Genomic DNA, 22,448 nt, shown 5'->3' on the forward strand with positions numbered 1-22,448 from the left:
AGCCATGGTTGAGCCACCTTCCCAGTGTTATTTTTACTCCAGACAGGGATGTACAATTGCTGAAGTTCATCCATGTGATCTTTAAATGTTTGCCATTGCTTATCCACCGTCAACCCTTTAAGTACCCTCAGCCAGTCTATTCTAGCCAATTCACACCTCATACCGTCGAAGTTACCTTTCCTTAAGTTCAGGACCCTAGTTTATAAATTAACTTTGTCACTCTCCATCTTAATAAGGAATTCTACCATATTATGGTCACTTTTCCCCAAAGGGCTTCGCACAACAAGATTGCTAATTAGTCCCTTCTCATTACACATCACCCAGTCTAGGATGGCCAGCTCCCTGGTTGGTTTCTTGACATATTGGTCGAGAAAGCCATCCCTAATACACTCCAGGAAATCCTCCTCCACCGCATTGCTACCAGTTAGGTTAGCCCAATCCATATGTAGATTAAAGTCGCCCATGATTACTGCTGTACCTTTATTGCACACATCCCTTATTTCTTGTTTGATGCTGTCCCCAACCTCACTACTACTATTTGGTGGTCTATACACAACTCCCAATATCATTTTCTGCCCTTTGGAATTCCGCAGCTCCACCCATACCGATTCCACATCATCCAGGCTAATGTCCTTCCTTACAATTGCATTAATTTCCTCTTTAACCAGCAACGCCACCTCGCCTCCTTTTCCTTTCTGTCTATCCTTCCTAAATACTGAATACCCTTGGATGTTGAGTTCCCAGCCTTGGTCCCCCTGGAGCCATGTCTCCGTGATGCCAATCACATCGTATCCGTGAACTGCTATCTGTACAGTTAATTCATCCACCTTATTCCGAATACTCCTTGCATTGAGGCACAGAGCCTTCAGGCTTGTCTTTTTAACACACTTTGCCCCTTTTGAATCTTGCTGTAATGTGGCCCTTTTTGCTTTTTGCCTTGAGTTTCTCTGCCCTCCACTTTTACTATTCTCCTTTCTATCTTTTGCTTCTGCCTCACTTCTATTTCCCTCTGTCTCCCTGCATAGGTTCCCATCCCCCTGCCATATTAGTTTAACTCCTCCCCAACAGCACTAGCAAACACTCTCCCTAGGACATTGGTTCCGATCTTGGCCAGGTGCAGACCATCCGGTTTGTACTGGTCCCACCTCCCCCAGAACCGGTTCCAATGTCCCACGAATTTGAATCCCTCCCTTCATAACGGGGAACAAAGAAATGGCGGACCAATTGAACAAGTACTTTGATTCGGTATTCATTAACGAGGACACTAACAACCTTCCGGAAAAAAGAGGGGTCAGAGGGTCTAGTAAGGAGGAGGAACTGAGGGAAATCTTTATTAGTCGGGAAATTGTGTTGGGGAAATTAATGGGATTGAAGGCTGATAAATCCCCAGGGCCTGATGGACTGCATCCCAGAGTACTTAAGGAGGTGGCCTTGGAAATAGCGGATGCATTGACAGTCATTTTCCAACATTCCATTGACTCTGGATCAGTTCCTATGGAGTGGAGGGCAGCCAATGTAACCCCACTTTTTAAAAAAGGAGGGAGAGAGAAAACAGGGAATTATAGACCGGTCAGCCTGACATCGGTAGTGGGTAAGATGATGGAATCAATTATTAAGGATGTCATAGCAGTGCATTTGGAAAGAGGTGACATGATAGGTCCAAGTCAGCATGGATTTGTGAAAGGGAAATCATGCTTGACAAATGTTCTCGAATTTTTTGAGGATGTTTCCAGTAGAGTGGACCAGGGAGAACCAGTTGATGTGGTATATTTGGACTTTCAGAAGGCTTTCGACAAGGTCCCACACAAGAGATTAATGTGCAAAGTTAAAGCACGTGGGATTGGTGGTAGTGTGCTGACATGGATTGAGAACTGGTTGTCAGACAGGAAGCAAAGAGTAGGAGTAAATGGGTACTTTTCAGAATGGCAGGCAGTGACTAGTCGGGTACCGCAAGGTTCTGTGCTGGGGCCCCAGCTGTTTACACTGTACATTAATGATTTAGATGAGGGGATTAAATGTAGTATCTCCAAATTTGCGGATGACACTAAGTTAGGTGGCAGTGTGAGCTGCGAGGAGGATGTTATGAGGCTGCAGAGCGACTTGGATAGGTTAGGTGAGTGGGCAAATGCATGGCAGATGAAGTATAATGTGGATAAATGTGAGGTTATCCACTTTTGTGGTAAAAACAGAGAGACAGACTATTATCTGAATGGTGACAGATTAGGAAAAGGGGAGGTGCAACGAGACCTGGGTGTCATGGTACATCAGTCATTGAAGATTGGCATGCAGGTACAGCAGGCGGCTAAGAAAGCAAATGGCATGTTGGCCTTCATAGCGAGGGGATTTGAGTACAGGGGCAGGGAGGTGTTGCTACAGTTGTTCAGGGCATTGGTGAGGCCACACCTGGAGTATTGTGTACAGTTTTGGTCTCCTAACCTGAGGAAGGACATTCGCTATTAAGGGAGTGCAGCGAAGGTTCACCAGACTGATTCCCGGGATGGCGGGACTGACCTATCAAGAAAGACTGGATCAACTGGGCTTGTATTCACTGGAGTTCAGAAGAATGAGAGGGGACCTCATAGAAATGTTTAAGGTTCTGATGGGTTTAGACAGGTTAGATGCAGGAAGAATGTTCCCAATGTTGGGGAAGTCCAGAACCAGTCTAAGGATAAGGGGTAAGCCATTTAGGACCGAGATGAGGAGGAACTTCTTTACCCAGAGAGTGGTGAACCTGTGGAATTCTCTACCACAGAAAGTTGTTGAGGCCAATTCACTAAATATATTCAAAAAAGAGTTAGATGTAGTCCTTACTACTAAGGGGATCAAGGGGTATGGTGAGAAAGCAGGAATGGGGTACTGAAGTTGCATGTTCAGCCATGAACTCATTGAATGGCGGTGCAGGCTAGAAGGGCCGAATGGCCTACTCCTGCACCTATTTTATATGTTTCTATGTTTCTGCACCATTTCTCAAGCCACGTATTCTGAAACTATGCTCTCTCGTTCTAGATTCCCGCACAAGGGGAAACATCCTCTCTCCATGTACCCTGTCAAGCCCCCTCAGAATCTTGTACGTTTCAATAAGATCAGCTTCATATCTTCTAAACTCCAATGAGTATAGGCCCAACCTGCTCAACCTTTCTTCATATGATAACCATTTCATCTCAGGAATCAACCTCGTGAGCATTCTCTGAACTGCCTCCACTGCAAATATATCCTTCCTTAAATAAGGAGCCCAAAACTGTACGCAGTACTCCAGGTGTGCTCTTACCAACGCCCTGTACAGTTGTAGCAGGATTTACTTACTTTTATACTCCATCCCCCTTGCAATGAAGGCCAACATTCCATTTGCCTTCCTAATTACTTGCTGTACCTGCATGCCAATTTTTTTGTGTTTCATGTACACGGACCCCCAGAACCCTCTGCACCACTGCATTTTGTAATCTTTCCTCATTTAAATAACAATTAGCTTTTTTATTTTTCCTACCAAAGTGGATAACCTCATATTTTCCCACATTAGACTCCATCTGCCAAATTTTAGCCCACTCACTTAGCCTATCTATATCCCTTTGTAGATTCTTTGTGTCCTCTTCACAAATTGCTTTCCCACCTATCTTTGTATCATCAGCAAATTTGGCTACATTACACTCGGTCCCTTCATCCAAATCATTAATATAAATTGTAAATAGTTGAGGCCCCAGCACTGATCCCTGTGGCACCCCACTAGTTAGTTTTCCAACCTGAAAATGACCCATTTAATCCTGACTCTCTGCGTTCTGTTAGTTAGCCAATCCTCTATCCACGTTAATATGTTACCCCCAACCCCATGAGCTCTTATCTTGTGCAGTAACCTTTTATGTGGCACCTTATTGAATGCTTTCTGGAAATTCAAATACACAACATCGACTGATTTCCCTTTATCCATTCTGCTCGTTACATCCTCAAAGAAGTCGAGCAAATTTGTCAAATATGATTTCCCTTTCATAAAACCATGCTGACTCTGCTTGACTGCATTTTGATTTTCTAAATGTCCTGCTACTACTAACTCAATGATGGACTCCAGCATTTTCCCAATGACAGATGCTAGGCTGACTGGTCTGTAGTTTCCTGCTTTCTGTCTCCTTCCATTCTTAAATAGGATAGTTACAGTTACGGTTTTCCAGTCTGTTGGGACCTCTCCAGAATCCAGGGAATGTTGGTCGATTACAACCAATGCATCCACTATCTCTGCAGCCACCACTTTTAAGACCCCAGGATGTAAGCAATCAGGTCCAGGGGACTTGCCCATCTTTAGTCTCATTAGTTTGCCTAGTATATTTTTTCTAGTGATAATGATTGTTTGAAGCCCCCCACTCCCCCGCCCCCAATAGCCTCTTGATTATCAATGGTTTTAGTGTCTTCTACTGTAAAGACTGATATAAAATATTTGTTCAAAGTCTCTGCCATTTTTCTGTTTCCCATTATTAATTCCCCAGTCTCACCCTCAAAGGGACCAATGTTTACATTAGCTACTCGCTTCCTTTTTATATATCTGTCGCAGCTCTCACTGTCTATTTTATATTTCTTGCTAGTTTACTCTCATAAGCTATCTTCTCTCTCTTTATCATTTTTTTAGTTGTCCTTTCCTGGTTTCTAAAAATTTCCCAATCCTCTGGCCTTTCACTGTTCTTTGCAACATTGTATGCCTTTGTTTTCAATTTGATACCATCCTTTACTTCCTTAGTTAGCCACGGATGGTTCATCCTTCCCTTAGATTCTTTCTTTCTCACTGGAATATATTTTTGCTGAGAGTTATGAAATATCTCCTTCAATGTTTGCTACTGCTTTTCTACAGTTTTACCCTTTAATATATTTTCCCAGTTCACTTTAACCAGCTCTGCCTTCATACCTTTGTAATTACCTTTATTCAAATTCAGGACACTAGTTTGAGAACTAGCTTTCTCACCCTCAAACTGAATTTGAAATTCTACTATGCTGTGCTCACTCTTTCCAGATGATCCTTCACGACGAGATCATTAATTAATCCAGACTTGTTGCACATTATCAGATCTAAAATAATCATCTTTCCTGGTTGGTTCCACAACGTATTGTTCCAAGAAACCATCCCGCATACACTCTATGATCTATATTAATGACTTGGATGAAGGAACCGCGTGTAATATCGCCAAATTTGCTGATGATACAAAGGTGGGTTGGAAAGCAAATTGTGAGGAGGGCACAAAAAATCTGCAAAGGGATATAGACAGGCTAAGTGAATGGGCAAAAAATTGGCAGATGGAGTATAATGTGGGAAAATGTGAGGTTATCCACCTTAGCAGAAAAAATAGGAAAGCAAATTATAATTTAAATGGAGAAAAATTGCAAAGAGCTGCAGTACAGAGGGACCTGGGGGTCCTTGTGCATGAAACACAAAAAGTTCGCATGCAGATACAGCAAGTAATCAGGGAGGCAAATGGAATGTTGGCCTTTATTGCAAGGGGGCTAGAGTATAAAAGCAGAGAAGTCCTGCTACAACTGTACAGGGTATTCGTACAGTTTTGGTCTCCGTATTTAAGGAAGGATATACTTGCATTGGAGGCTGTTCAGAGAAGGTTCACCAGGTTGATTCTGGAGATTAGGGGGTTGACTTATGAGGATAGGTTGAGTAGGTTGGGCCTATACTCATTGGAGTTCAGAAGAATGAGAGGTGATCTTATCGAAACATATAAGATAATGAGGGGGCTCGACAAGGTGGGTGCAGAGAGGATATTTCCATTCATAGGGGAAACTAAAACTCGGGAACATAGTCTTAGAATAAGGGACCGCTCATTTAAAACTGAGATGAGGAGGAATTTCTTCTCTCAGAGGGTTGTTAATCTATGGAATTCTCTGCCCCAGAGAGCTGTGGAGGCTGGGTCATTGAATATATTTAAGGCGGAGCTCGCAGATTTTTGAGCAATAAGGGAATAAAGGGTTATGGGGAGCAGGCAGGGAAGTGGAGCTGAGTCCATGATCAGATCAGCCATGATCTTATTAAATGGCGGAGCAGGCTCATGAGGCCAGGTGGCCGACTCCTGCTCCTATTTCTTATATTCTTAATACAGGCACACTTCTGAATTTAAGATGTGAGTGACCAGCACCATGACAATACCTTTTCCAATTTGATTTGTCCAATCAATATGAAGATTAAAATCGCCCATAATTATTGCTGTACCTTTCTAACAAGCCTCTATTACTTCTTGATTTATACTCTGTCCTACAGTGTGTTTACTGTTTGGGGACCTGTAGACTACTCCCACCAGTGACTTCCTACCCTTATTATTTCTAATCTCCACCCAAACTGATTCTACATCTTGATCTTCTGAGCCAATATCATTTCTCACTACTACATTGATCTCATCCCTGATTAACAGAGCTACCCCACCTCCTTTTCCTTTCTGCCTATCCTTATGAAATGGCAAATACCCCTGAATATTCAGTTCGCAAACTTGGTCACCTTGCAACCACATCTCTGTAATGGCAATCAGATCATACACATTTATTTCTACTTTTGCCGCCGCCTCATCTATCTTGTTACGAATGCTGCGTGCGTTCAGATTTTGAGCTTTTAATTTTGCCTTATGTGTATACGCTCTGACCCTTCCTGTCACACTCTGGTTATCATTACCCCAATTGCAACCCTGCACTTTTGGCTTCTCCTTTCTCTTTTTACATTTCCGCTCATCGGATCCCTCCCCCTCCCACTATTTAGTTTAAAGCCCTTAGAGCTCACATTTTCAAATTTTGTAAATCAAGTCTCTCCCCTTCATTTAAAAAGGGAATCAAGCCAGGGATGTGATTAGCTGCCATTTACAAAATCTGTGCAGACAGCAGCTTAGTCAAACAGCCATTTGCATCATGACTATATGATTGCAAAGAACAAGATGAACAAAACTGCCCCAGTCAAAGAAAACATCTTGAGTTCTTACTGCGATAGGTGCAGCAAAGAATTTTTCTGACCAAAGACCATCTTTCAGCAATGAAAAAGAGGTAAATTACCTCGTAGGAGGTGGCTGAATAAGTCCATGCAGGTTTTGGGAGAAGTGGAATTGCCCCCTCCTTTGCCTGTGAAGATGTGGCACACAGGATCTGGTTTTCATCCAATTCCTGCAGCATTAATGGGACATGCATAATTCATCATCCTTGTTAGGTACACTTGTACTGTAGCATGATTTAGGATGACTGGAAATTGAGCTTCGCAAAATGAAGACTTCTGTAAAAAGGTAAAACTGGGTAAGGAAAACAATATTTACAAAGATGTTCAGTGTAGAAGCCAAAAAATACATCCAGTCAAAATAGTGCACTTCAACAACAGAAACAGCAACTACTCTTTCTTTGGATTGTTTCTAAAAACAGCCATGCTTGCTCTGCAGTCTTGTGCCCAATTTATATTGGCAAGACAATTTAGGATGAACAGAAATTTCCTCTAACTAAATATTGCAAAGACTAAAGCCATTGTCTTCGGTCTCCACCACAAACTCCGTTCCCTAGCCACCAACTCTATCCCTCTCGTTAACATCTGTCTGAGGCCGAACCAGACTGTTCGCAATCTTGGTGTCGTATTTGACCCTGAAATTAGCTTCCAACTACATATCCGCGCTATAACTAAGCCCGCATATTTTCACCTCCATAACATTGCCTGTTTCCACCCCTGCCTCAGATCATCCATTGCTGAAACCCTCATCCATGCTGGCATAGCCGCATTCAGAGTCGTGAAATTCAACATTTGGCTTAATTGGTCGAAATGTACTCTTTAAATGAGGCCCACGCATACCAGTAATGTAGCCTCCTTCTCAGCCCCATATTTGTGATTACAAAATGTGGTATGCAGTAAATTGAGTTTGTGAATTGATGAGATGAGATATTTGTGTTATTTAGGGGCACTGGCAAGAGGGCATGTTTATACGATGCTTTGATGCTGACCTTGGACATGGCTGCTGGAGTTGGTCAGTCAGCCAGGCTGACCAGGAGATGATGCAGTATATTGTTAATGGAGTAAATGCTTTTTAACTGAAATATAATGATTGTCCAACCATTATTTCTATAAGAATAATATAATAATGTTAATTTGACAATGCTATAATTATATTTGTTTTTATCTGTTACATATTACAAACTGCAGTGGGATTTTGGAGTGGAGGTTGATGCTGGGTGGTAACTAGATGATGTCAGAACACGATTTGATAGATGTGGTTCAGATTGCAGTTGATGACCTGACACAAGATCAAGCAGGTAAGCTACAGCAAAAACAACTTGTAAAACGTCCCAAGTGCTTCACAGAAGTTTTATAAAATAAAATTTGACTCCGAGTTACATAAGGAGAAATTAGGGCAGATGACCAAAAGCTTGGTCAAAGACGTAGGTTTTAAGAAGTGTCTTAAAGAAGGAAAGAGCGATAGAGAGGCGGCGAGATTTAGGGAGGGAATTCCAGAACTTAGGACTTCGGCAGCTGAACACACGGCTACCAATAGTTGAGCAATTAAAATCAGGGATGCGCAAGAGGCCAGAATTCGAGGAGCGCAGATATCTTGGTGGGGGGGCGATGTGGGCTGGAGGAGATTACAGATTGGGAGGAGAGCGGCCATGGAGGATTTTGAAAACAAGGATGAGGATTTCAAAATCGAGGCGTTGCTTAACCGGGAGCCAATGTAATTCAGCGAGCACAGGGGTGATCAGTGAACGGGACTTGGTGCTTTAGGAAACGGGCAGGCGAGTATGGATGAAAGGTAGAAAGTGGGAGGCCAGCCAGGAGTGCGTTGGAATAGTCAAGTCTAGAGGTAACAAAGGCATGGATGAGGTAACAAAGGCATGGCAGCAGATGAGCTGAGGCAGGGGTGGAGACAGGCAATGTTACGGAGGTGGAAATATGTGGTCTTAATTATGGCGCGGATATGTAGTCGGAAGCTAATTTCAGGGTCAGATATGACACCAAGGTTGCGAACAGTCTGGTTCAGCCTCAGACAGATGTTAGGGAGAAGGATAGAGTTGGTGGCTAGGGAACGGAGTTTGTGGCGGGGACCGAAGACAACATTTTCAGTCTTCCCAATATTTAGTTGGAGGAAATTTCTGCTCATCCAGTACTGGATGTCGGACAAGCAATCTGATAACTTAGAGGGGTCGAGAGAAGTGGTGGTGAGGTAGAGCTGGGTGTCATCAGTGGACATGTGGAAACTGATGCTGTGTTTTCGAATGATGTCGCCGAGGGGCAGCATGTAGTGAGAGATAGGAGGAGGCCAAGGATAGACCCTTGGAGGACACCAGAGGTAACAATGCGGAAAGAGAGCCCTTGCAGGTGATTCTTTGACTATGATTAGATAGATGAATGGAACCAGGCGAGTGCAGTCCCACCCAGCTGGACGATAGAGGAGATGCGTTGGAGGAGGATGGTGTGGTCAGCCTTGACAAAGGCTGCAAACGAATCGAGAAGGACGAGGAGGGATAGTTTGCCTTTGTCACAGTCACATACAGCCTGAAATATCATTTGTGACTTTGAGAGTTGTTTTGATACTATGGCAGGGTTGGAAATCTGATAGGAGGGATTCAAACATGGAGCTCCGGAAAAGATGGGCTAGGATTTCGGAGGCGACAATATTTTCAAGGAATTTGGAGAGGAAAAGGAGGTTGGGGATGTGGTGGAATTGGCAAGGATGGAGGGGTCAAGTGTCATGGGTGTAGGATAATAGCAGGGATAGTAATTGTGAAATGATGGATAATTTTAACCAAACATGCAAAAAATAATCTTGGACTAGTGTTTAAATACCGTAAGTACTAAATTACCTTTTTGTTTCATAGAGCGTGTTTTTCATCACCTACTGTAATCTCTAAGAATACAGCCTGAAATGTTAATGTTCTATGAATAAACTGAAAAATGTAAACTTTATTGGAAAAAGCAGTTATCATAGTAGTCAAGCAATTAATGAGAGCTGGGAAATATTACCAACTTGAGGTTAGTTGTGTTCCCTGAAGCTGTGTTTCTTAAAACAATGTTATTAACATACTGTTCGAATATGCAATTATTAAGATAGCTGACCACAGCACTAAAGTGTAAATCAAAGGTTCCAAACAACTTATGATTCAAATTATTGTTCTTGATTGAACCATAGTATTGAGTTTACTAAAATCAGTCAGCTGTATATTTTCACACAATGATTTCAAACCTTGAATGGTTTTTCTCTTGATCTAGTTTAATGACCAATAATACAATCCAATGATAATGTTATGCAGACGTCAGCATAGTTTTGTTAGTGTAGTGTTTGTCTCCTTTAAACTGAATTTGGTGATCCATTTCCTATCGCTGTTAGGTACAGTAATTCATTTCTAATCCCTTCTCTCTCCTACAGGGTATCAGTGTGAATACCTATATGGATGCTTTATTACCTGTTTTATGAGAGGAGAGTTATGTAAGAAATTGTGAAAAATTCCAGCATGCAGGTGTTACTTTGAATTCATATGTCGGACAGGTGGTGCCTGCCATTAGAAAAATTGTTGCATCTGTGAAGTTCAGATGGCTGTTTTACTTTTACATATTATTGAAGCAAAGGGCTAAGCTGATTGTCTTCTATACAGTTAAATTGTTTGAAAATTGAGGTTTGCAAAAAGATAGTGGGATTGTGGAATTAAATAAGTACACAGTGTTTGAACCCTTAAGAGCTATTTATGTCATGGAGGTTAAATTAAGAATAAGAAACAGATTCCACGTAAAAATTCTTGAAACCAAGATCTGTTCCATGTTTTATAATTTAAAAAAAAAATTGCTGCTGATCTGATAATACTAGAGGATAAGGACTAATCCTAAAAGTAGAGTATACCAATTGGGGTGTAAGCCCCTGTTCCAGTGCTAAAATGGGATGGGAATATTAGAATTTGTAGTGATTATAAAGTTATCATAATTAGAATGTAGAAGTTCCATAAACCTGTGAATTCAACTAAATGGCGGACAAACATTTTCAAGGATGGACCTTTTTCAGGCTCGCCAGCAAGTATTACAGGTACAACGTCCTGAATCCGGAATTCTGAAAACCGGAATTGTCCGAAAACCGGATATTTTTGAGGCGGCTAAGATGGCGACGTTGGGCAGTGAGGGACGAGGAAACCGATAAAAAAAAAACGCGGCAGCGGGAATTGGTGGCGGCAAGGAGCGGAGGAGTGGTGGGAATCGGCGAGCGGAGGAGCATCGTAAATCTGTGAGGAGCGGGAGGATCAGCGGGCGGCGAGGTCCGAAATCGGCCAAAACCCAAAATCCAGCACTGATTCGGTCCTGAGGATTCCGGATTTCAGACATTGTACCTGTAGTAGAAAATCTTTTGATTTCATCTGTTTCAGAAGTTTTGGAGAAACTTATTGACATTTAAGAGCTGGTTGTACAACCCCTGATGATGGGGTTGTACAACCAGCTCTTAAATGTCAATATTTTGGAAGCATCTCTATCTGAAAATATGACTGGACAACAACAGTCTTTCTTTGAACTAGCGAATTACTATGGAAAGTTTATTCTGAATTTGCCAACCACAGGCGATACTTTTAAACAGTTTGTTTTTAAAATATATATCATAGGATTGAACCAATGAGTGTAAGATAGTGAAAATACCTTTTGGTATCAGTTTGATGTTTTGGTATACTGATTCTGCTAAAATGAGTAGCAGATGCATCACATTATGGATTGACAGTAGTCGTTTTTGCATAGTTTTGAAAAGACTGAAGAAAGGCCAGCAGCAAATGCATCTTGGTCATTGGCTTCTGCAGAAAAAAATATATTTGCAGATTGAAAAGGAGGCAATAGCTACCATATTTCATCGACCGAAATATTACCAATATCTTTATGGCAGGAAGTTTATTTTGACGACAGATCATGAAATGCTTGTATTGAAACTGGGTCCGAAGAAAGGAATTCCACTTGTAGCAGCTTCCAGACTACAAATTTTGAACAGCTATCAGCTTATCATTGCTACATTAAATTTAAATCAAACAAGCAATACTGTTCTATTATCCAGCTGTTAGAAGGAGCACAGAGTGGCCTGGTTTGACTGTACAAACAGGTATTGCCTTCCCTGTCTTTAAGAAAACTGCCTAGCAATGTGTCAAGTATATTATCTCTGCCTGTAAATCACAATTTTTTTTTTACTAAACTGCCATTGGTTTACAATAGTTCAGTAAAATATTTATTCTTTAACAACATATCCAGAGGAAAATATAACCCAATTTTAGAAATACAACACAGTCCTACACAGATTGGAAATATAACCTGAATGCTGAGTCAAAAATCGATTTCCATAATTCTTAAATATTGTGTGAAATGACACTAGATATTAAGAAATCATACAGTAATAATTGTAAAAATAATTGTAATGCACGACATAAACTTTGGCTCTGTACAATTTTACATGGTAGTTTGCTAAGGTAGAAGTCCTTTACAGTGATAATTTTTCAGATCACAATTTCAGTTTCATCATTTGGGATCAAATTCGCTGTCATACTTTCACATGGCAATGAACCAATGGCCCTAAATTTAACCAGGCCAATTTTCAATGGGTGAGCAAGTGGTACCAGTTAGAAACTCACCTGCTACTCCAGAAATGAGATCCATGGGGGGCGAAATTGAATACCTTTGCCCCTCCTGTTAGGGCCCCTGCGAGCACTAATGGGGCGCAAATGGCTTTGTGACCAGGCGCAGCGATGACATCGACTCCCGCCATATTCAGTGGCCGTTTTGTGGCGGCGCTACGGCGATGTGCCCCGATCTCCTTCGCCCGGAGATCGTGATATCATCGCCATGTGCATCGCCCCAGTAGCGCCCCGGACCCGAAATTGACTTCTGCCACCTGTAGCAGCGCCAGCCGAAAACACCGGCTGCTGCAGGAGGTGTGCATCGGGCACTCGGCTGCTTCAGGGGCATTAAAAAAAAAAAGTTAAAAAAAAAACATTTTTCTTCTAGTTTCCCCCCACCCTGAGTTCCTGCCTGCGATTGATCAGCCCGGCACTCTGCTTAGCAGTCCACTTCCTTCTTGGAGCGCAAACGGCAAATTTTTTTAAAGTTTGAAATCGTTAGCGTCTGCTGCTAACTTTTCAAACTTTTAAAAATTAGCATCCCAAATAAGGTGATAGTGAATTTCTCCCCTATGGTACTTTAACTCCCAGGCCTCATTTAAATCCGGCTGGCCAACTTCCCACCTGCTCCATGGTGGGAGGTCAGCAAGAAGCGGGGAAACGCATGGTCCGGAGGCTGCCAGCTAAAACCTTATAAGTGGCTGTTTTGGTTGCCAGAACACCCCGTATAGGTCTCATGATCAGGGGAGAATGGAGTAAGTCCGTGGAAGGGGGAGACCTAAGCTTTCCTCGGAAGGCCCAGAGAACTACTGGACCAAATCTGTTGCAAATATTTGTGCAAATTAATGGGAATATTAAATTTTATGTGATCCTCAAGGCTCCATGGTGTGTATGGTACACAAGACAAAGAAACTTGGTCACCCCTTTTGTAACATATAAAATACTGAACATGTATAATTGATTTCATCTGTTTCAGAAGTTTTGGAGAATCATCAGCCTGAGGATGGGGTTGTACAGCCAGCTCTTAAACGCCAACGAGTAGAAATTTCAAATGGGCAGCCTATCCAAGATGCTACAATAAAGGTAATGTCGGAAGACGGTATGCTTTTGTCAGATTAAGATTTTACTAGATTACTGTTTTAAAGTTATTGCTTAATTACAGTTCAATGTGTGAATCAATGGAAAAATGTCTTTTGGAAGCTAGCATTTTCTGAATTTGAAGTTGGTGCAATATTATATTTTGTCAGTTTTACATCTTAAACTCTTTTAATCTCAACTCATCTCTGTGTGCATGTGTCTGTAAAAAGTTGGTACCTGATTTGGAATTGTTAAAGAAAGTAAACTAATAAGCTATTAACCTTATTTTGTTTACACACCATTATCTGATGAGAAAATAGCTCTGTAATACTGATTTTAAGCTATGCAGACTGGCCTCTGGTAGTACCTTAATCATTTTCCCTTCGTCCCTGTAGGGAATCATTCATTCCAACCTCCTGAACATAGTGATGGCCCAGATGAAATATGCTTTGAGAATCGCAGGCATAATTGTGTTAATTTCTGTGATTGTGACCACTCACTTACCATGCCAAAGAGATGGAGTTAATGCCTTTTTGGGCAGCTGTCAGGATGATTTCACCATGGGAAGACATCTTGATTTTACCCATTTCAGTATAGCTAAAATTAGGAACTCAGACGATGGTACCTTCAACAGTGCAGCACTCCCTAGATTATGTGCTCAGGTCTCTGGAGTGAGGTCTGAACCCATAACATTTTGACTCGGGCGAGAATGCTAACTCTGAGCCACGAATAACACCAAAATGACATTGTCTTGCACTCTGTTTTCTTAATGTTTTAATCGCCCAGAATTTTATGGAGCAAGGTATCTCATGGTATGCCCCATGAGTGTGTCAGCTGTGGCTCAGTTGGTAGCACCCTTGCCTCTGGGTTAGAAGGTTGTGGGTTCAAGTTCCACTCTAGGGACTTGAGCACAAAAATCTAGGTTGGCACTCCAGTGTAGTACCGAGGGAGTGCTGCACTGTCAGAGGTGCCGTCTTTCAGATGAGACGTTAAACCAAAGCACTATTTGCTCTCTCAGTGGATGTAAAAGATCCAATGGCACTATTTTGAAGAAGAGCAGGGGAGTTATCCCTGGTGAACTGGCCGATATTTATTCCTCAATCAACATTGTTGTGTATTGCTCTGGTACATTAAATGTATGATAAGTACAATGGTGCACCACAGAGGGCGTTGTGGTGAGAGACCTGAAAGTACCTGCACGAGGCAGTATAAAAGGCTGCCCACCACATCTGTGGAGCACTCTGGAGCTGTTCAATAAAGGACTACGGTCACAGCAGTTAGATCAACACCAGAGCGTGTGGAGTCAGTGATTTGTGTGCCACATACACGACAAACATCACTAAAACAGATTATTTGGTCATTATCATATTGCTGTTTGTGGGAGCTTGCTGTGCGCAAATTGGCTGCCGCAATTCCGACATTAAAATAGTGATTACACACCAAAAAGTACTTAATTCGCTGTAAAGCGCTTTGGGATGTCTGGTGGTCGTGGAAAGCTCTATATAAATATATGTCTTTCTTTTCTGAGTTGGATTTTTTTCCCTCATTCTTCAGCTCTCAAATTTTTTGCACCAGTATGCTGGAAATGTGAATTGATAACTGGCATCTGGGACTTTGGCGACAATCTATCTTTTTAATCAATTAAAATTATGGTTAGAGAAAGAAACAGAGGAATGACGGAGAAGGAAATAGGGCGAAATGGAGTTAAATTAGATACAGAAGAGTGATACAGATAGGGAAAGAAAGAGTGAATTAAGAGAGACAGAAAAAAAAGACATATTAACAAAAGTAAAACTTTTTTTAAAAAAATCCTCGAGGAACAATTTACTACCTGCAGGATGAAACCCTTTTTAGTTCCATATCTGGGCCTCCAAGGTTTAAATGGCATTGCAAGTAAATAAATCTCATCATTAAAAGGCTCCTAACTTCGTTAATTATCAGCCCTAACTTTCTGTGGCGAGTCAGCAATTTTTTGAACCTCACGGTGAGGTTGACAGCGAGCTCCCATTTCTGCGAGGCTAACAACTGAGTGGCCTAAATCGTCCAGCAATTTGTGGTTATTCGTAACTCATGCCATAACTCTTCCTCGCCACAATGGCTGGGTTTTTTATGCACTCACTGTTATTTTCCCAGCAAATTCTGGGCCATTATCATGGTGATGGTAGCTTTGGTTAAATAACCAGTGCCATACTAAATTTAATCCACAAGATGGTGACTTTGCTGCATATCCAGTGAAGGGAGAAACTTTCAAATCTCTAATATACAAAAATGTGTTTTTTTGCTTCCTAAGTACATTATCTTCCAAAATATTTTTGGGGAAGTAATTGCAAATTTCTGTGATTAAAGTACTAATGATGCAGTATATTTTTAAAAGAGAATTTTAAATCTGATGGTTGTGCATTCTATGTTGCAAGAAAGCTTAATATATAGATATTTCTGTTTGCAGTATTTAGGATTATGGGACATTTGAGCAGCATATATTTCTCCTTCAAATTACTGAAATGTTTGGACAGATTTTATTAATCCTTTAACCCTGCAGTGTACATTCGGTTTTCAACAAATATAATTATTTTATGAACTATTTGTAATGTTTTCTCGTTGTTGAAAATAATTTTGAGAATCTTTCATCGAATGCTTATAATTTATACATATTTTCTACTTGCTATGACATTCTCATGTATTCAGTTCTTGTCATCACTTTTGGCCTGGTTTGTGATTGACTTTTTCAAGATTCGTTTCAGAGACAATAAGTTTCCACATGATTTGCTCCTGATTTTTAGGAGCAACTGGTGTAGAACGGAGTATCTTAGAAATCGGAATTCTCGTCATTTAGTTTGCTCCAGTTCTAGTCAGTTAGAACAGTTTCACTTTGGAACAGAATTTTTTTTTCAAAAGGGGGCGTGTCCGGTCACTTACGCCTGTTTTCAAAGTTTCGTCAGTGAAAACTTACTCCAAACTAACTTAGAATGGAGTAAGTGAAGATTTTTGTACGCTCGAAAAAACCTTATCTACACTTTAGAAAATCAGGCATCGGTTACAAATCAGGCGTAGGGAATGGTGGGGGGGGGGGGGTTTAAAGGGAAGTTTACAAACATTAAACACTTCAGTTTTATAAATAAAGAGCCATCATCAATAATAAATGATAAATACATCAATAAATCAACCAATAAATCAATCAAAAAAAATTAATAAGAAATAATTTTTTAAAAAATCAATAAATAAAACATTTTCTACTTACCGACTGCAGCACCGGGAGCCCTCCAACAGCGTGCTGGGATGCCCCCCTCAGTGTGTCTCTGTCAGTGTCTCTATCTCTCTGTCTGTCTGTGTGTGTCTCTCATTCTCTGTCTGTCAGTGTCTGTGTTTCTGACAGCGAGGGGAGGGGGGTAGAGGGAGAGAGGGGGGGAGCAGAGGGGGAGAAGGGGGAGGGATGGGGGAGAAGGAGGAGGGGGGTGAGAAGGGGGGAGAAGGGGATAAAGGAGATGGTGGGAGGAGATGGGGGGGTGAAGGAGATTGGGGGGGGGGGGGAAAGGAGAAGGGGGAGGGAGGCTGAACGGGCCGGGCCCGAGACTTCGGGCAGGGCCCGTCCCCAGCACCAGATTTACAGGTAGGTGGCGTTGGGTCGGGTCGGGGGGCTGGTGGGAGGGAGGTCGGTTCGGTTCGGGTTGGGGGGAGGGAGGGAGAGGGAGGTCAGGTCGGGGGGAGGGAGGTCAGGTCGGGGGAAGGGAGGTCAGGTCGGATCCAGTGCGGGGGGGGGGGGGAGCGGGAGTCGGGTCGGGTCCAGTCGGCGGGGAGGGGGGGAGAGCGGGAGTCGGGTTGGGTCCAGGTGGAGGGGGGGGAGCGGGTGTCGGGTCCGGGGGCGGGGGGGGGGGAGCGGGAGTCAGGTCGGTGTCGGGTCCGGTCGGGAAGCGGGAGTCGAGTCGGGTCGGGAGGAAGCAGGAGCTGGCCGTGGGAGGAGCCTTATTCACGCAGCCCCAGTGAGGCCATTCGGCCAGGGCTAGGGGCTGCGTGCTTCGGGCCCCTCCCACACAGTTTCGGGCGCCTGGAGCTACTGCACTTGCGCGCCCACTGTAGCGCGCATGTGCAGAGGTCCCGGCACTGTTTTCGCGCAGGGACCTCGCTCCGCCCCCTACAGCTCCTGCTGCGCTGCGCCGAGGGCCAGAGGACCTGCAGGGAGGTGGAGAATCTGGAGGTTTTTTTTAGGCGCACTTTGTGGCGTGAAAAACGGGCATCCAGGTCGGGATTGCGCCGTTCTAGGCGCGGCTCGAAACTTGGGCCCAGTATTGCTCACTTCTAGTTTTCTGTATTCAAGTGAAGACCAGTATCAAAATTTAAAGTGTCAAAGTAAACGTTTAGTAGAAATTTGTCTATGTAAACAAAATAAGCTGATTCACTATAATCACTGAAAGTGAATATATAAAATATAAAACGATTTAAGAATTTGAAGACTCGACTAGAATACAAAGTTGCATGAATAATTACATGTTTAATAACCGATCATTTTTTGAAGTGTAAAGTTAAAGTTAAGGTCACGAATTTCAACCTCATGCTGTTTTTCTAGCAAAAGCAGTTGTTGATTTTTCTTTTTCTTTTCTCTTTTTACAGTCCATTCTCTTTGACATTAATCAAGCCATTTGTTTGCGTCTTGATAGTATTGAAGCCAAAATCCTGGCTGTGGAAGCAACTTGTAAAGCTATTGAAGAAAAAATAGATTTGGCTCTTAATAAACAAAATAGTCCCATCCAGGTCCCCATGGTGGCAGGATCTCCTCTGGGTGCAACACAAACATGGAACAAAGTTCGCAGGTAAGCTGCATGCTGTAGAAACAAACACTAAGGAAAATATGTTGCAGAAGACTTGTGCACAACACAGCAGTGAATTATTGTTTTGAAGCGGCTGAATCTCGCAAATTAGTGAAGTCTTATCATAGGCAGTCCCTTGAAATCGAGGAAGACTTGCTTCCGCTCGAAAAGTGAGTTCTCGGGTGACTGTACAGTCCAATACGGGAATTACAGTCTCTGTCACAGATGGGACAGACAATGATTGAAGGAAAGGGTGGGTAGGTAGTCTGGTTTTCCACACGCTCCTTCCGCTGTCTGCGTTTGGTTTCTGCATGCTCTTGGCGACGAGACTCAAGGTGCTCAGCGCCCTTCCGGATGCTCTTCCTCCACTTAGGGTGGTCTTGGGCCAGAGATTCCCAGGTGCTATTGGGGATGTTACATTTTTATCAAGGAGGCTTTGAGGGTGTCCTTGAAACGTTTCCTCTGCCCACCTGGGGCTCGCGTGCCGTGTAGGGAGTTCCAAGTAGAGCGCTTGCTTTGGGAGTCTCGTGTCGAGCATGCAGACGATGTGGACCGCCCAACAGAGCTGGTCGAGTGCGGTCAGTGCTTCGATGCTGGGGATGTTGGCCTGATCGAGAACACTGACGTTGGTGCATCTATCCTCCCAGTGAAGTCTAGGTGCGTCTATCCTCCGAGTGAAGTCTAGATAGTTATTAACTGTCTTAACAAGAGTATTAAAAGTGGGATTTTTCACCACACGTGAAGGAGTGACAATATAAGGTGGAAACATAGAAACATAGAAAATAGGTGCAGGAGTAGGCCATTCGGCCCTTCGAGCCTGCACCGCCATTCAATGAGTTCATGGCTGAACACGCAATATGGTGGAATACGGGCTTCGGGCCTCATGTAATTTTTTTTGTTCTTTTTTTCTGAAAAAAGATAACCCATATGTGTTTACTGGTAATCTGGTATCATTTGGTACTGTAAACATATTTTATAATGAAAGCTGCAGAAATTATGTGTGATCAGTTGCTGTTCTGATCATTTGATTCAAACGGATGGTGATTTCCAAAGAGGCAATAGTAGAAACAGGCCAGCAGCACACAAGAGAAACTTCCACAGCATTTTCAATTGCATATTCCTCAGTTTGCACATACAGGTGCAACATCCCGAATCCGGAACTCAGAAAACCGTAATTGTCTGAAAACCGGACATTTTGATCATAACTGATGGAGTCGTTCGGAATCCGGAATTATTATCTGAAAACCGGACATTTTTGAGGCAAAACTCAAAATCCATCATGGATTCGGGCGAGGATTCCGGATTTCAGACAAGGAAGTCCAGTCTGAAAACCGGAATCCTCATCCGGAATCCGTGCTGGATTTCAGGTTTTGCCGGATTTTGGACCTCGCCGCTCAAACCCCGACATGGATTCTGTCAAGGATTCCAGATTTTCTTGTCTGAAATCTGTAAAAACCGGAACGGATTCGGTCCTGATGATTCCGGATTTCAGATGCTGTACATGTAATATGAATTATTTTGCAGACCAACTTTTAGCACCTGAATTTTTATTACCTGATTAATAACTCTGACTGAAAATTTAAAGAAATATGCTGTGGTCGACGATCAAATTCTATGAAAGGAAGAATCCATCCCATACTTTTATTTTAATTTGTTTCTAATGGAATGCATGATGAGGAGCAGATCGATACAGTTTATATTTCATGAATGAGTTAATCTTATTCTTGAGCAACAACATTTTGAGCTTTGCACAGTTGACAACTGTCCATGTTCGAGCAAGCAATTTGTTTTTTTGGTCCTTGTCCATTCTGCATAGTGGCTCCTCAAACACTATTTTCAGCTTGAACTGACTACTGCTCCACAGCATTTGTGATTTGCCACTTCTGCAAAGTGTATTCAGGAATGATTCAATCTCTCGAGACTGATTTTTTTTCAGCTTACAAATAGAAGAAAATGGGAAAAATAAAGAGAAAATTGTTGAAAAGAGAAAATAAGTGTTGTCTGTGGAGTTCTGATTTAAAGAGGCTGTCTGCCAGGGAAAAAACCTTCATGGGAAGAAAATACAGAAGAGATTTAACTGATAAGGAAGTCCTCCAAGTTAAATACACTGGGAATAATTTGATGTAGTTATCGTCTGTTTCCTGGATTTTTAATTTTCTGTGAAGCTGCCAATCTGAGGGTTGAATAAGGGCTGCCAGTTGTACAAGATAAGTTCCGAATTTTCTTTTTTTGGTTTTAGTTATATTATATGATTACACGGTTTATTACATTGTATGCCAAATATATAGTTGGAGATGGCTCTCCACTCCTATCAGTGTATTGTGATGTTATTGAAATCAATTTACTGTCATGAGTTTCCAGGATACCAAGCAACCCAAAGTGGCTCCTTGGCAATATAAGGCAACCACAGCTGCAAATAACAACATACAGATATAAACCATTTAGTGCGGCGAATGTTTGTAATTAAGTGTTGAACAAAAACTTGACCCTGGAGTGAGTAGATGGATTGGTAATAACAGAATTTGGGTATAATCTCCTAGAAATAGAAAATTAGCAATTAGCAAACTAATTAAAATAAAAGCTAGCTGAAAACACCATTTTTGAAATGTTTAAATGGAATTTAAAGAAATTAAATTTTGATTTTGGTGGGGAGAGTGTAATGTTCAGCAGGTAGGGTTAAACCGCCTTTGCAAAGTCCACAAACCTAAAGTCAGTATCTCTGTACACGTCAAGATGCTGGAAAATGCACCAAAAAATATTGAAAATCAAAATGTCTTTTATGGGCAAAGCATGCCCAAAGATTCTCCTGGAAAATAAATAAATAAATAAACTCATTTTCTTCCTTCAAAAATTTCTACATCCACAACTGCAAAGACACTTTTGTGTATTTTAGTTTCACCCCACCCCCCCATATGATACTACTTATGTAATATTGAATATAGCTGCAGGAAGTACGGTAGCATAGTGGTTATGTTACTGGATTAGTAATCCAGAGACGAGTTCAAATCCCAGTGGCAATTTGTGAATTTGAATTCAGTTAATTAAATAAAAATCTAGAATAAAAAGTAATGGTGATCATGAAGCTTTCGGATTGTTGTAAAAATCCAGCTGGTTGACTAATGTCTTTTTGAGAAGCGAATCTGCTGTCGTTACCCATTCTGACACTAGAACCACACTTAACTGCCCTCTGAAATGGCCGAGCATGCCACTCATTTGCATCAAGCCATGACAAAAAATTACAATAAGAATAAAACTGAATGGACCACACAGCTGGGGACTTGTGCTATAATTGGGAGACTAGTTATACTCAAAGGGCCTGAGTTTGGTGAAACCTAAGTTCTGCCCAAGGACTGGCCAAAGGACTGCTAAGATCCTGACGGTACTTTGGGCGGAAGTTTCGTGAAAAAATGTGGGAAGACCGCCCCGGTGGCAAAAATAGGCCTTGCACGCCGATTCTGGTCAGCAGCGGGCGGTAGGTCCCATTCTGGGCAGCAAATGCAATCCTCGGCAAAGTACTGCTGAGTATAGAGGTGGGTCCAGGGGGAGGGGAATAGCTAAAATAAACAAATTTCAAAACAGTAAAAAAAACACCAGAAATCCTTCAGGGGATCCCATCCACCGAAATCCCTGCAAAAGAAATAAAGAAAAGAAGTGCACTAACCTTTTTTTACAGGTCTTCATACTTACCGTTGAGGTAAGACTTGCCTCCATGCGGCAATCTCTTCTGCTGGAGTGAAGGACCGCCCGGACCAATCTGGAGATGCAGCGGGTGGGAGGACTTTTATGGGTGTAGCACGCCAGCGGACGGTCCCTTGCGGTCTTCTCTCTGTCGGCGTGAGGACCTGCCGAAACTTGCTCGGAGGGGAGAGCGCCCAAAAAGCACCGAGACTGGCGAGAAAACTCGGCGGCAGCTGGCGGTGCGGTGACCAAACTCGGGCCCAAAGAATCATACATGTCGGCCAACGTCTGGACTCCTCCATCACCATCCCTGTCCAACTGACAGGACAGACC

The 22,448-nt window shown here is 42.4% G+C and overlaps 1 protein-coding gene across 18 annotated transcripts in view; it reads left to right on the forward strand.

The window, feature by feature from the left end:
- The window catches only part of banp (BTG3 associated nuclear protein), a 392,933-nt gene that overhangs the window by 63,933 nt on the left and 306,552 nt on the right, over positions 1 to 22,448 (forward strand). For all 18 annotated transcript variants that reach the window (XR_011596362.1, XM_070898117.1, XM_070898113.1 and 15 more), the window contains 3 exons: positions 8,138 to 8,247; positions 13,535 to 13,641; positions 18,241 to 18,440. Coding sequence is in view for 17 of the 18 variants with exons in the window: in XM_070898117.1 (XP_070754218.1) it covers positions 8,178 to 8,247; positions 13,535 to 13,641; positions 18,241 to 18,440 (377 nt within the window). In the remaining variant the exon portion in view is untranslated. The remainder of the gene's footprint in view (positions 1 to 8,137; positions 8,248 to 13,534; positions 13,642 to 18,240; positions 18,441 to 22,448) is intronic.

This window comes from Pristiophorus japonicus, chromosome 13 (genome assembly GCF_044704955.1).
Source record: "Pristiophorus japonicus isolate sPriJap1 chromosome 13, sPriJap1.hap1, whole genome shotgun sequence".
NCBI classification, from domain to species: domain Eukaryota; kingdom Metazoa; phylum Chordata; class Chondrichthyes; family Pristiophoridae; genus Pristiophorus; species Pristiophorus japonicus.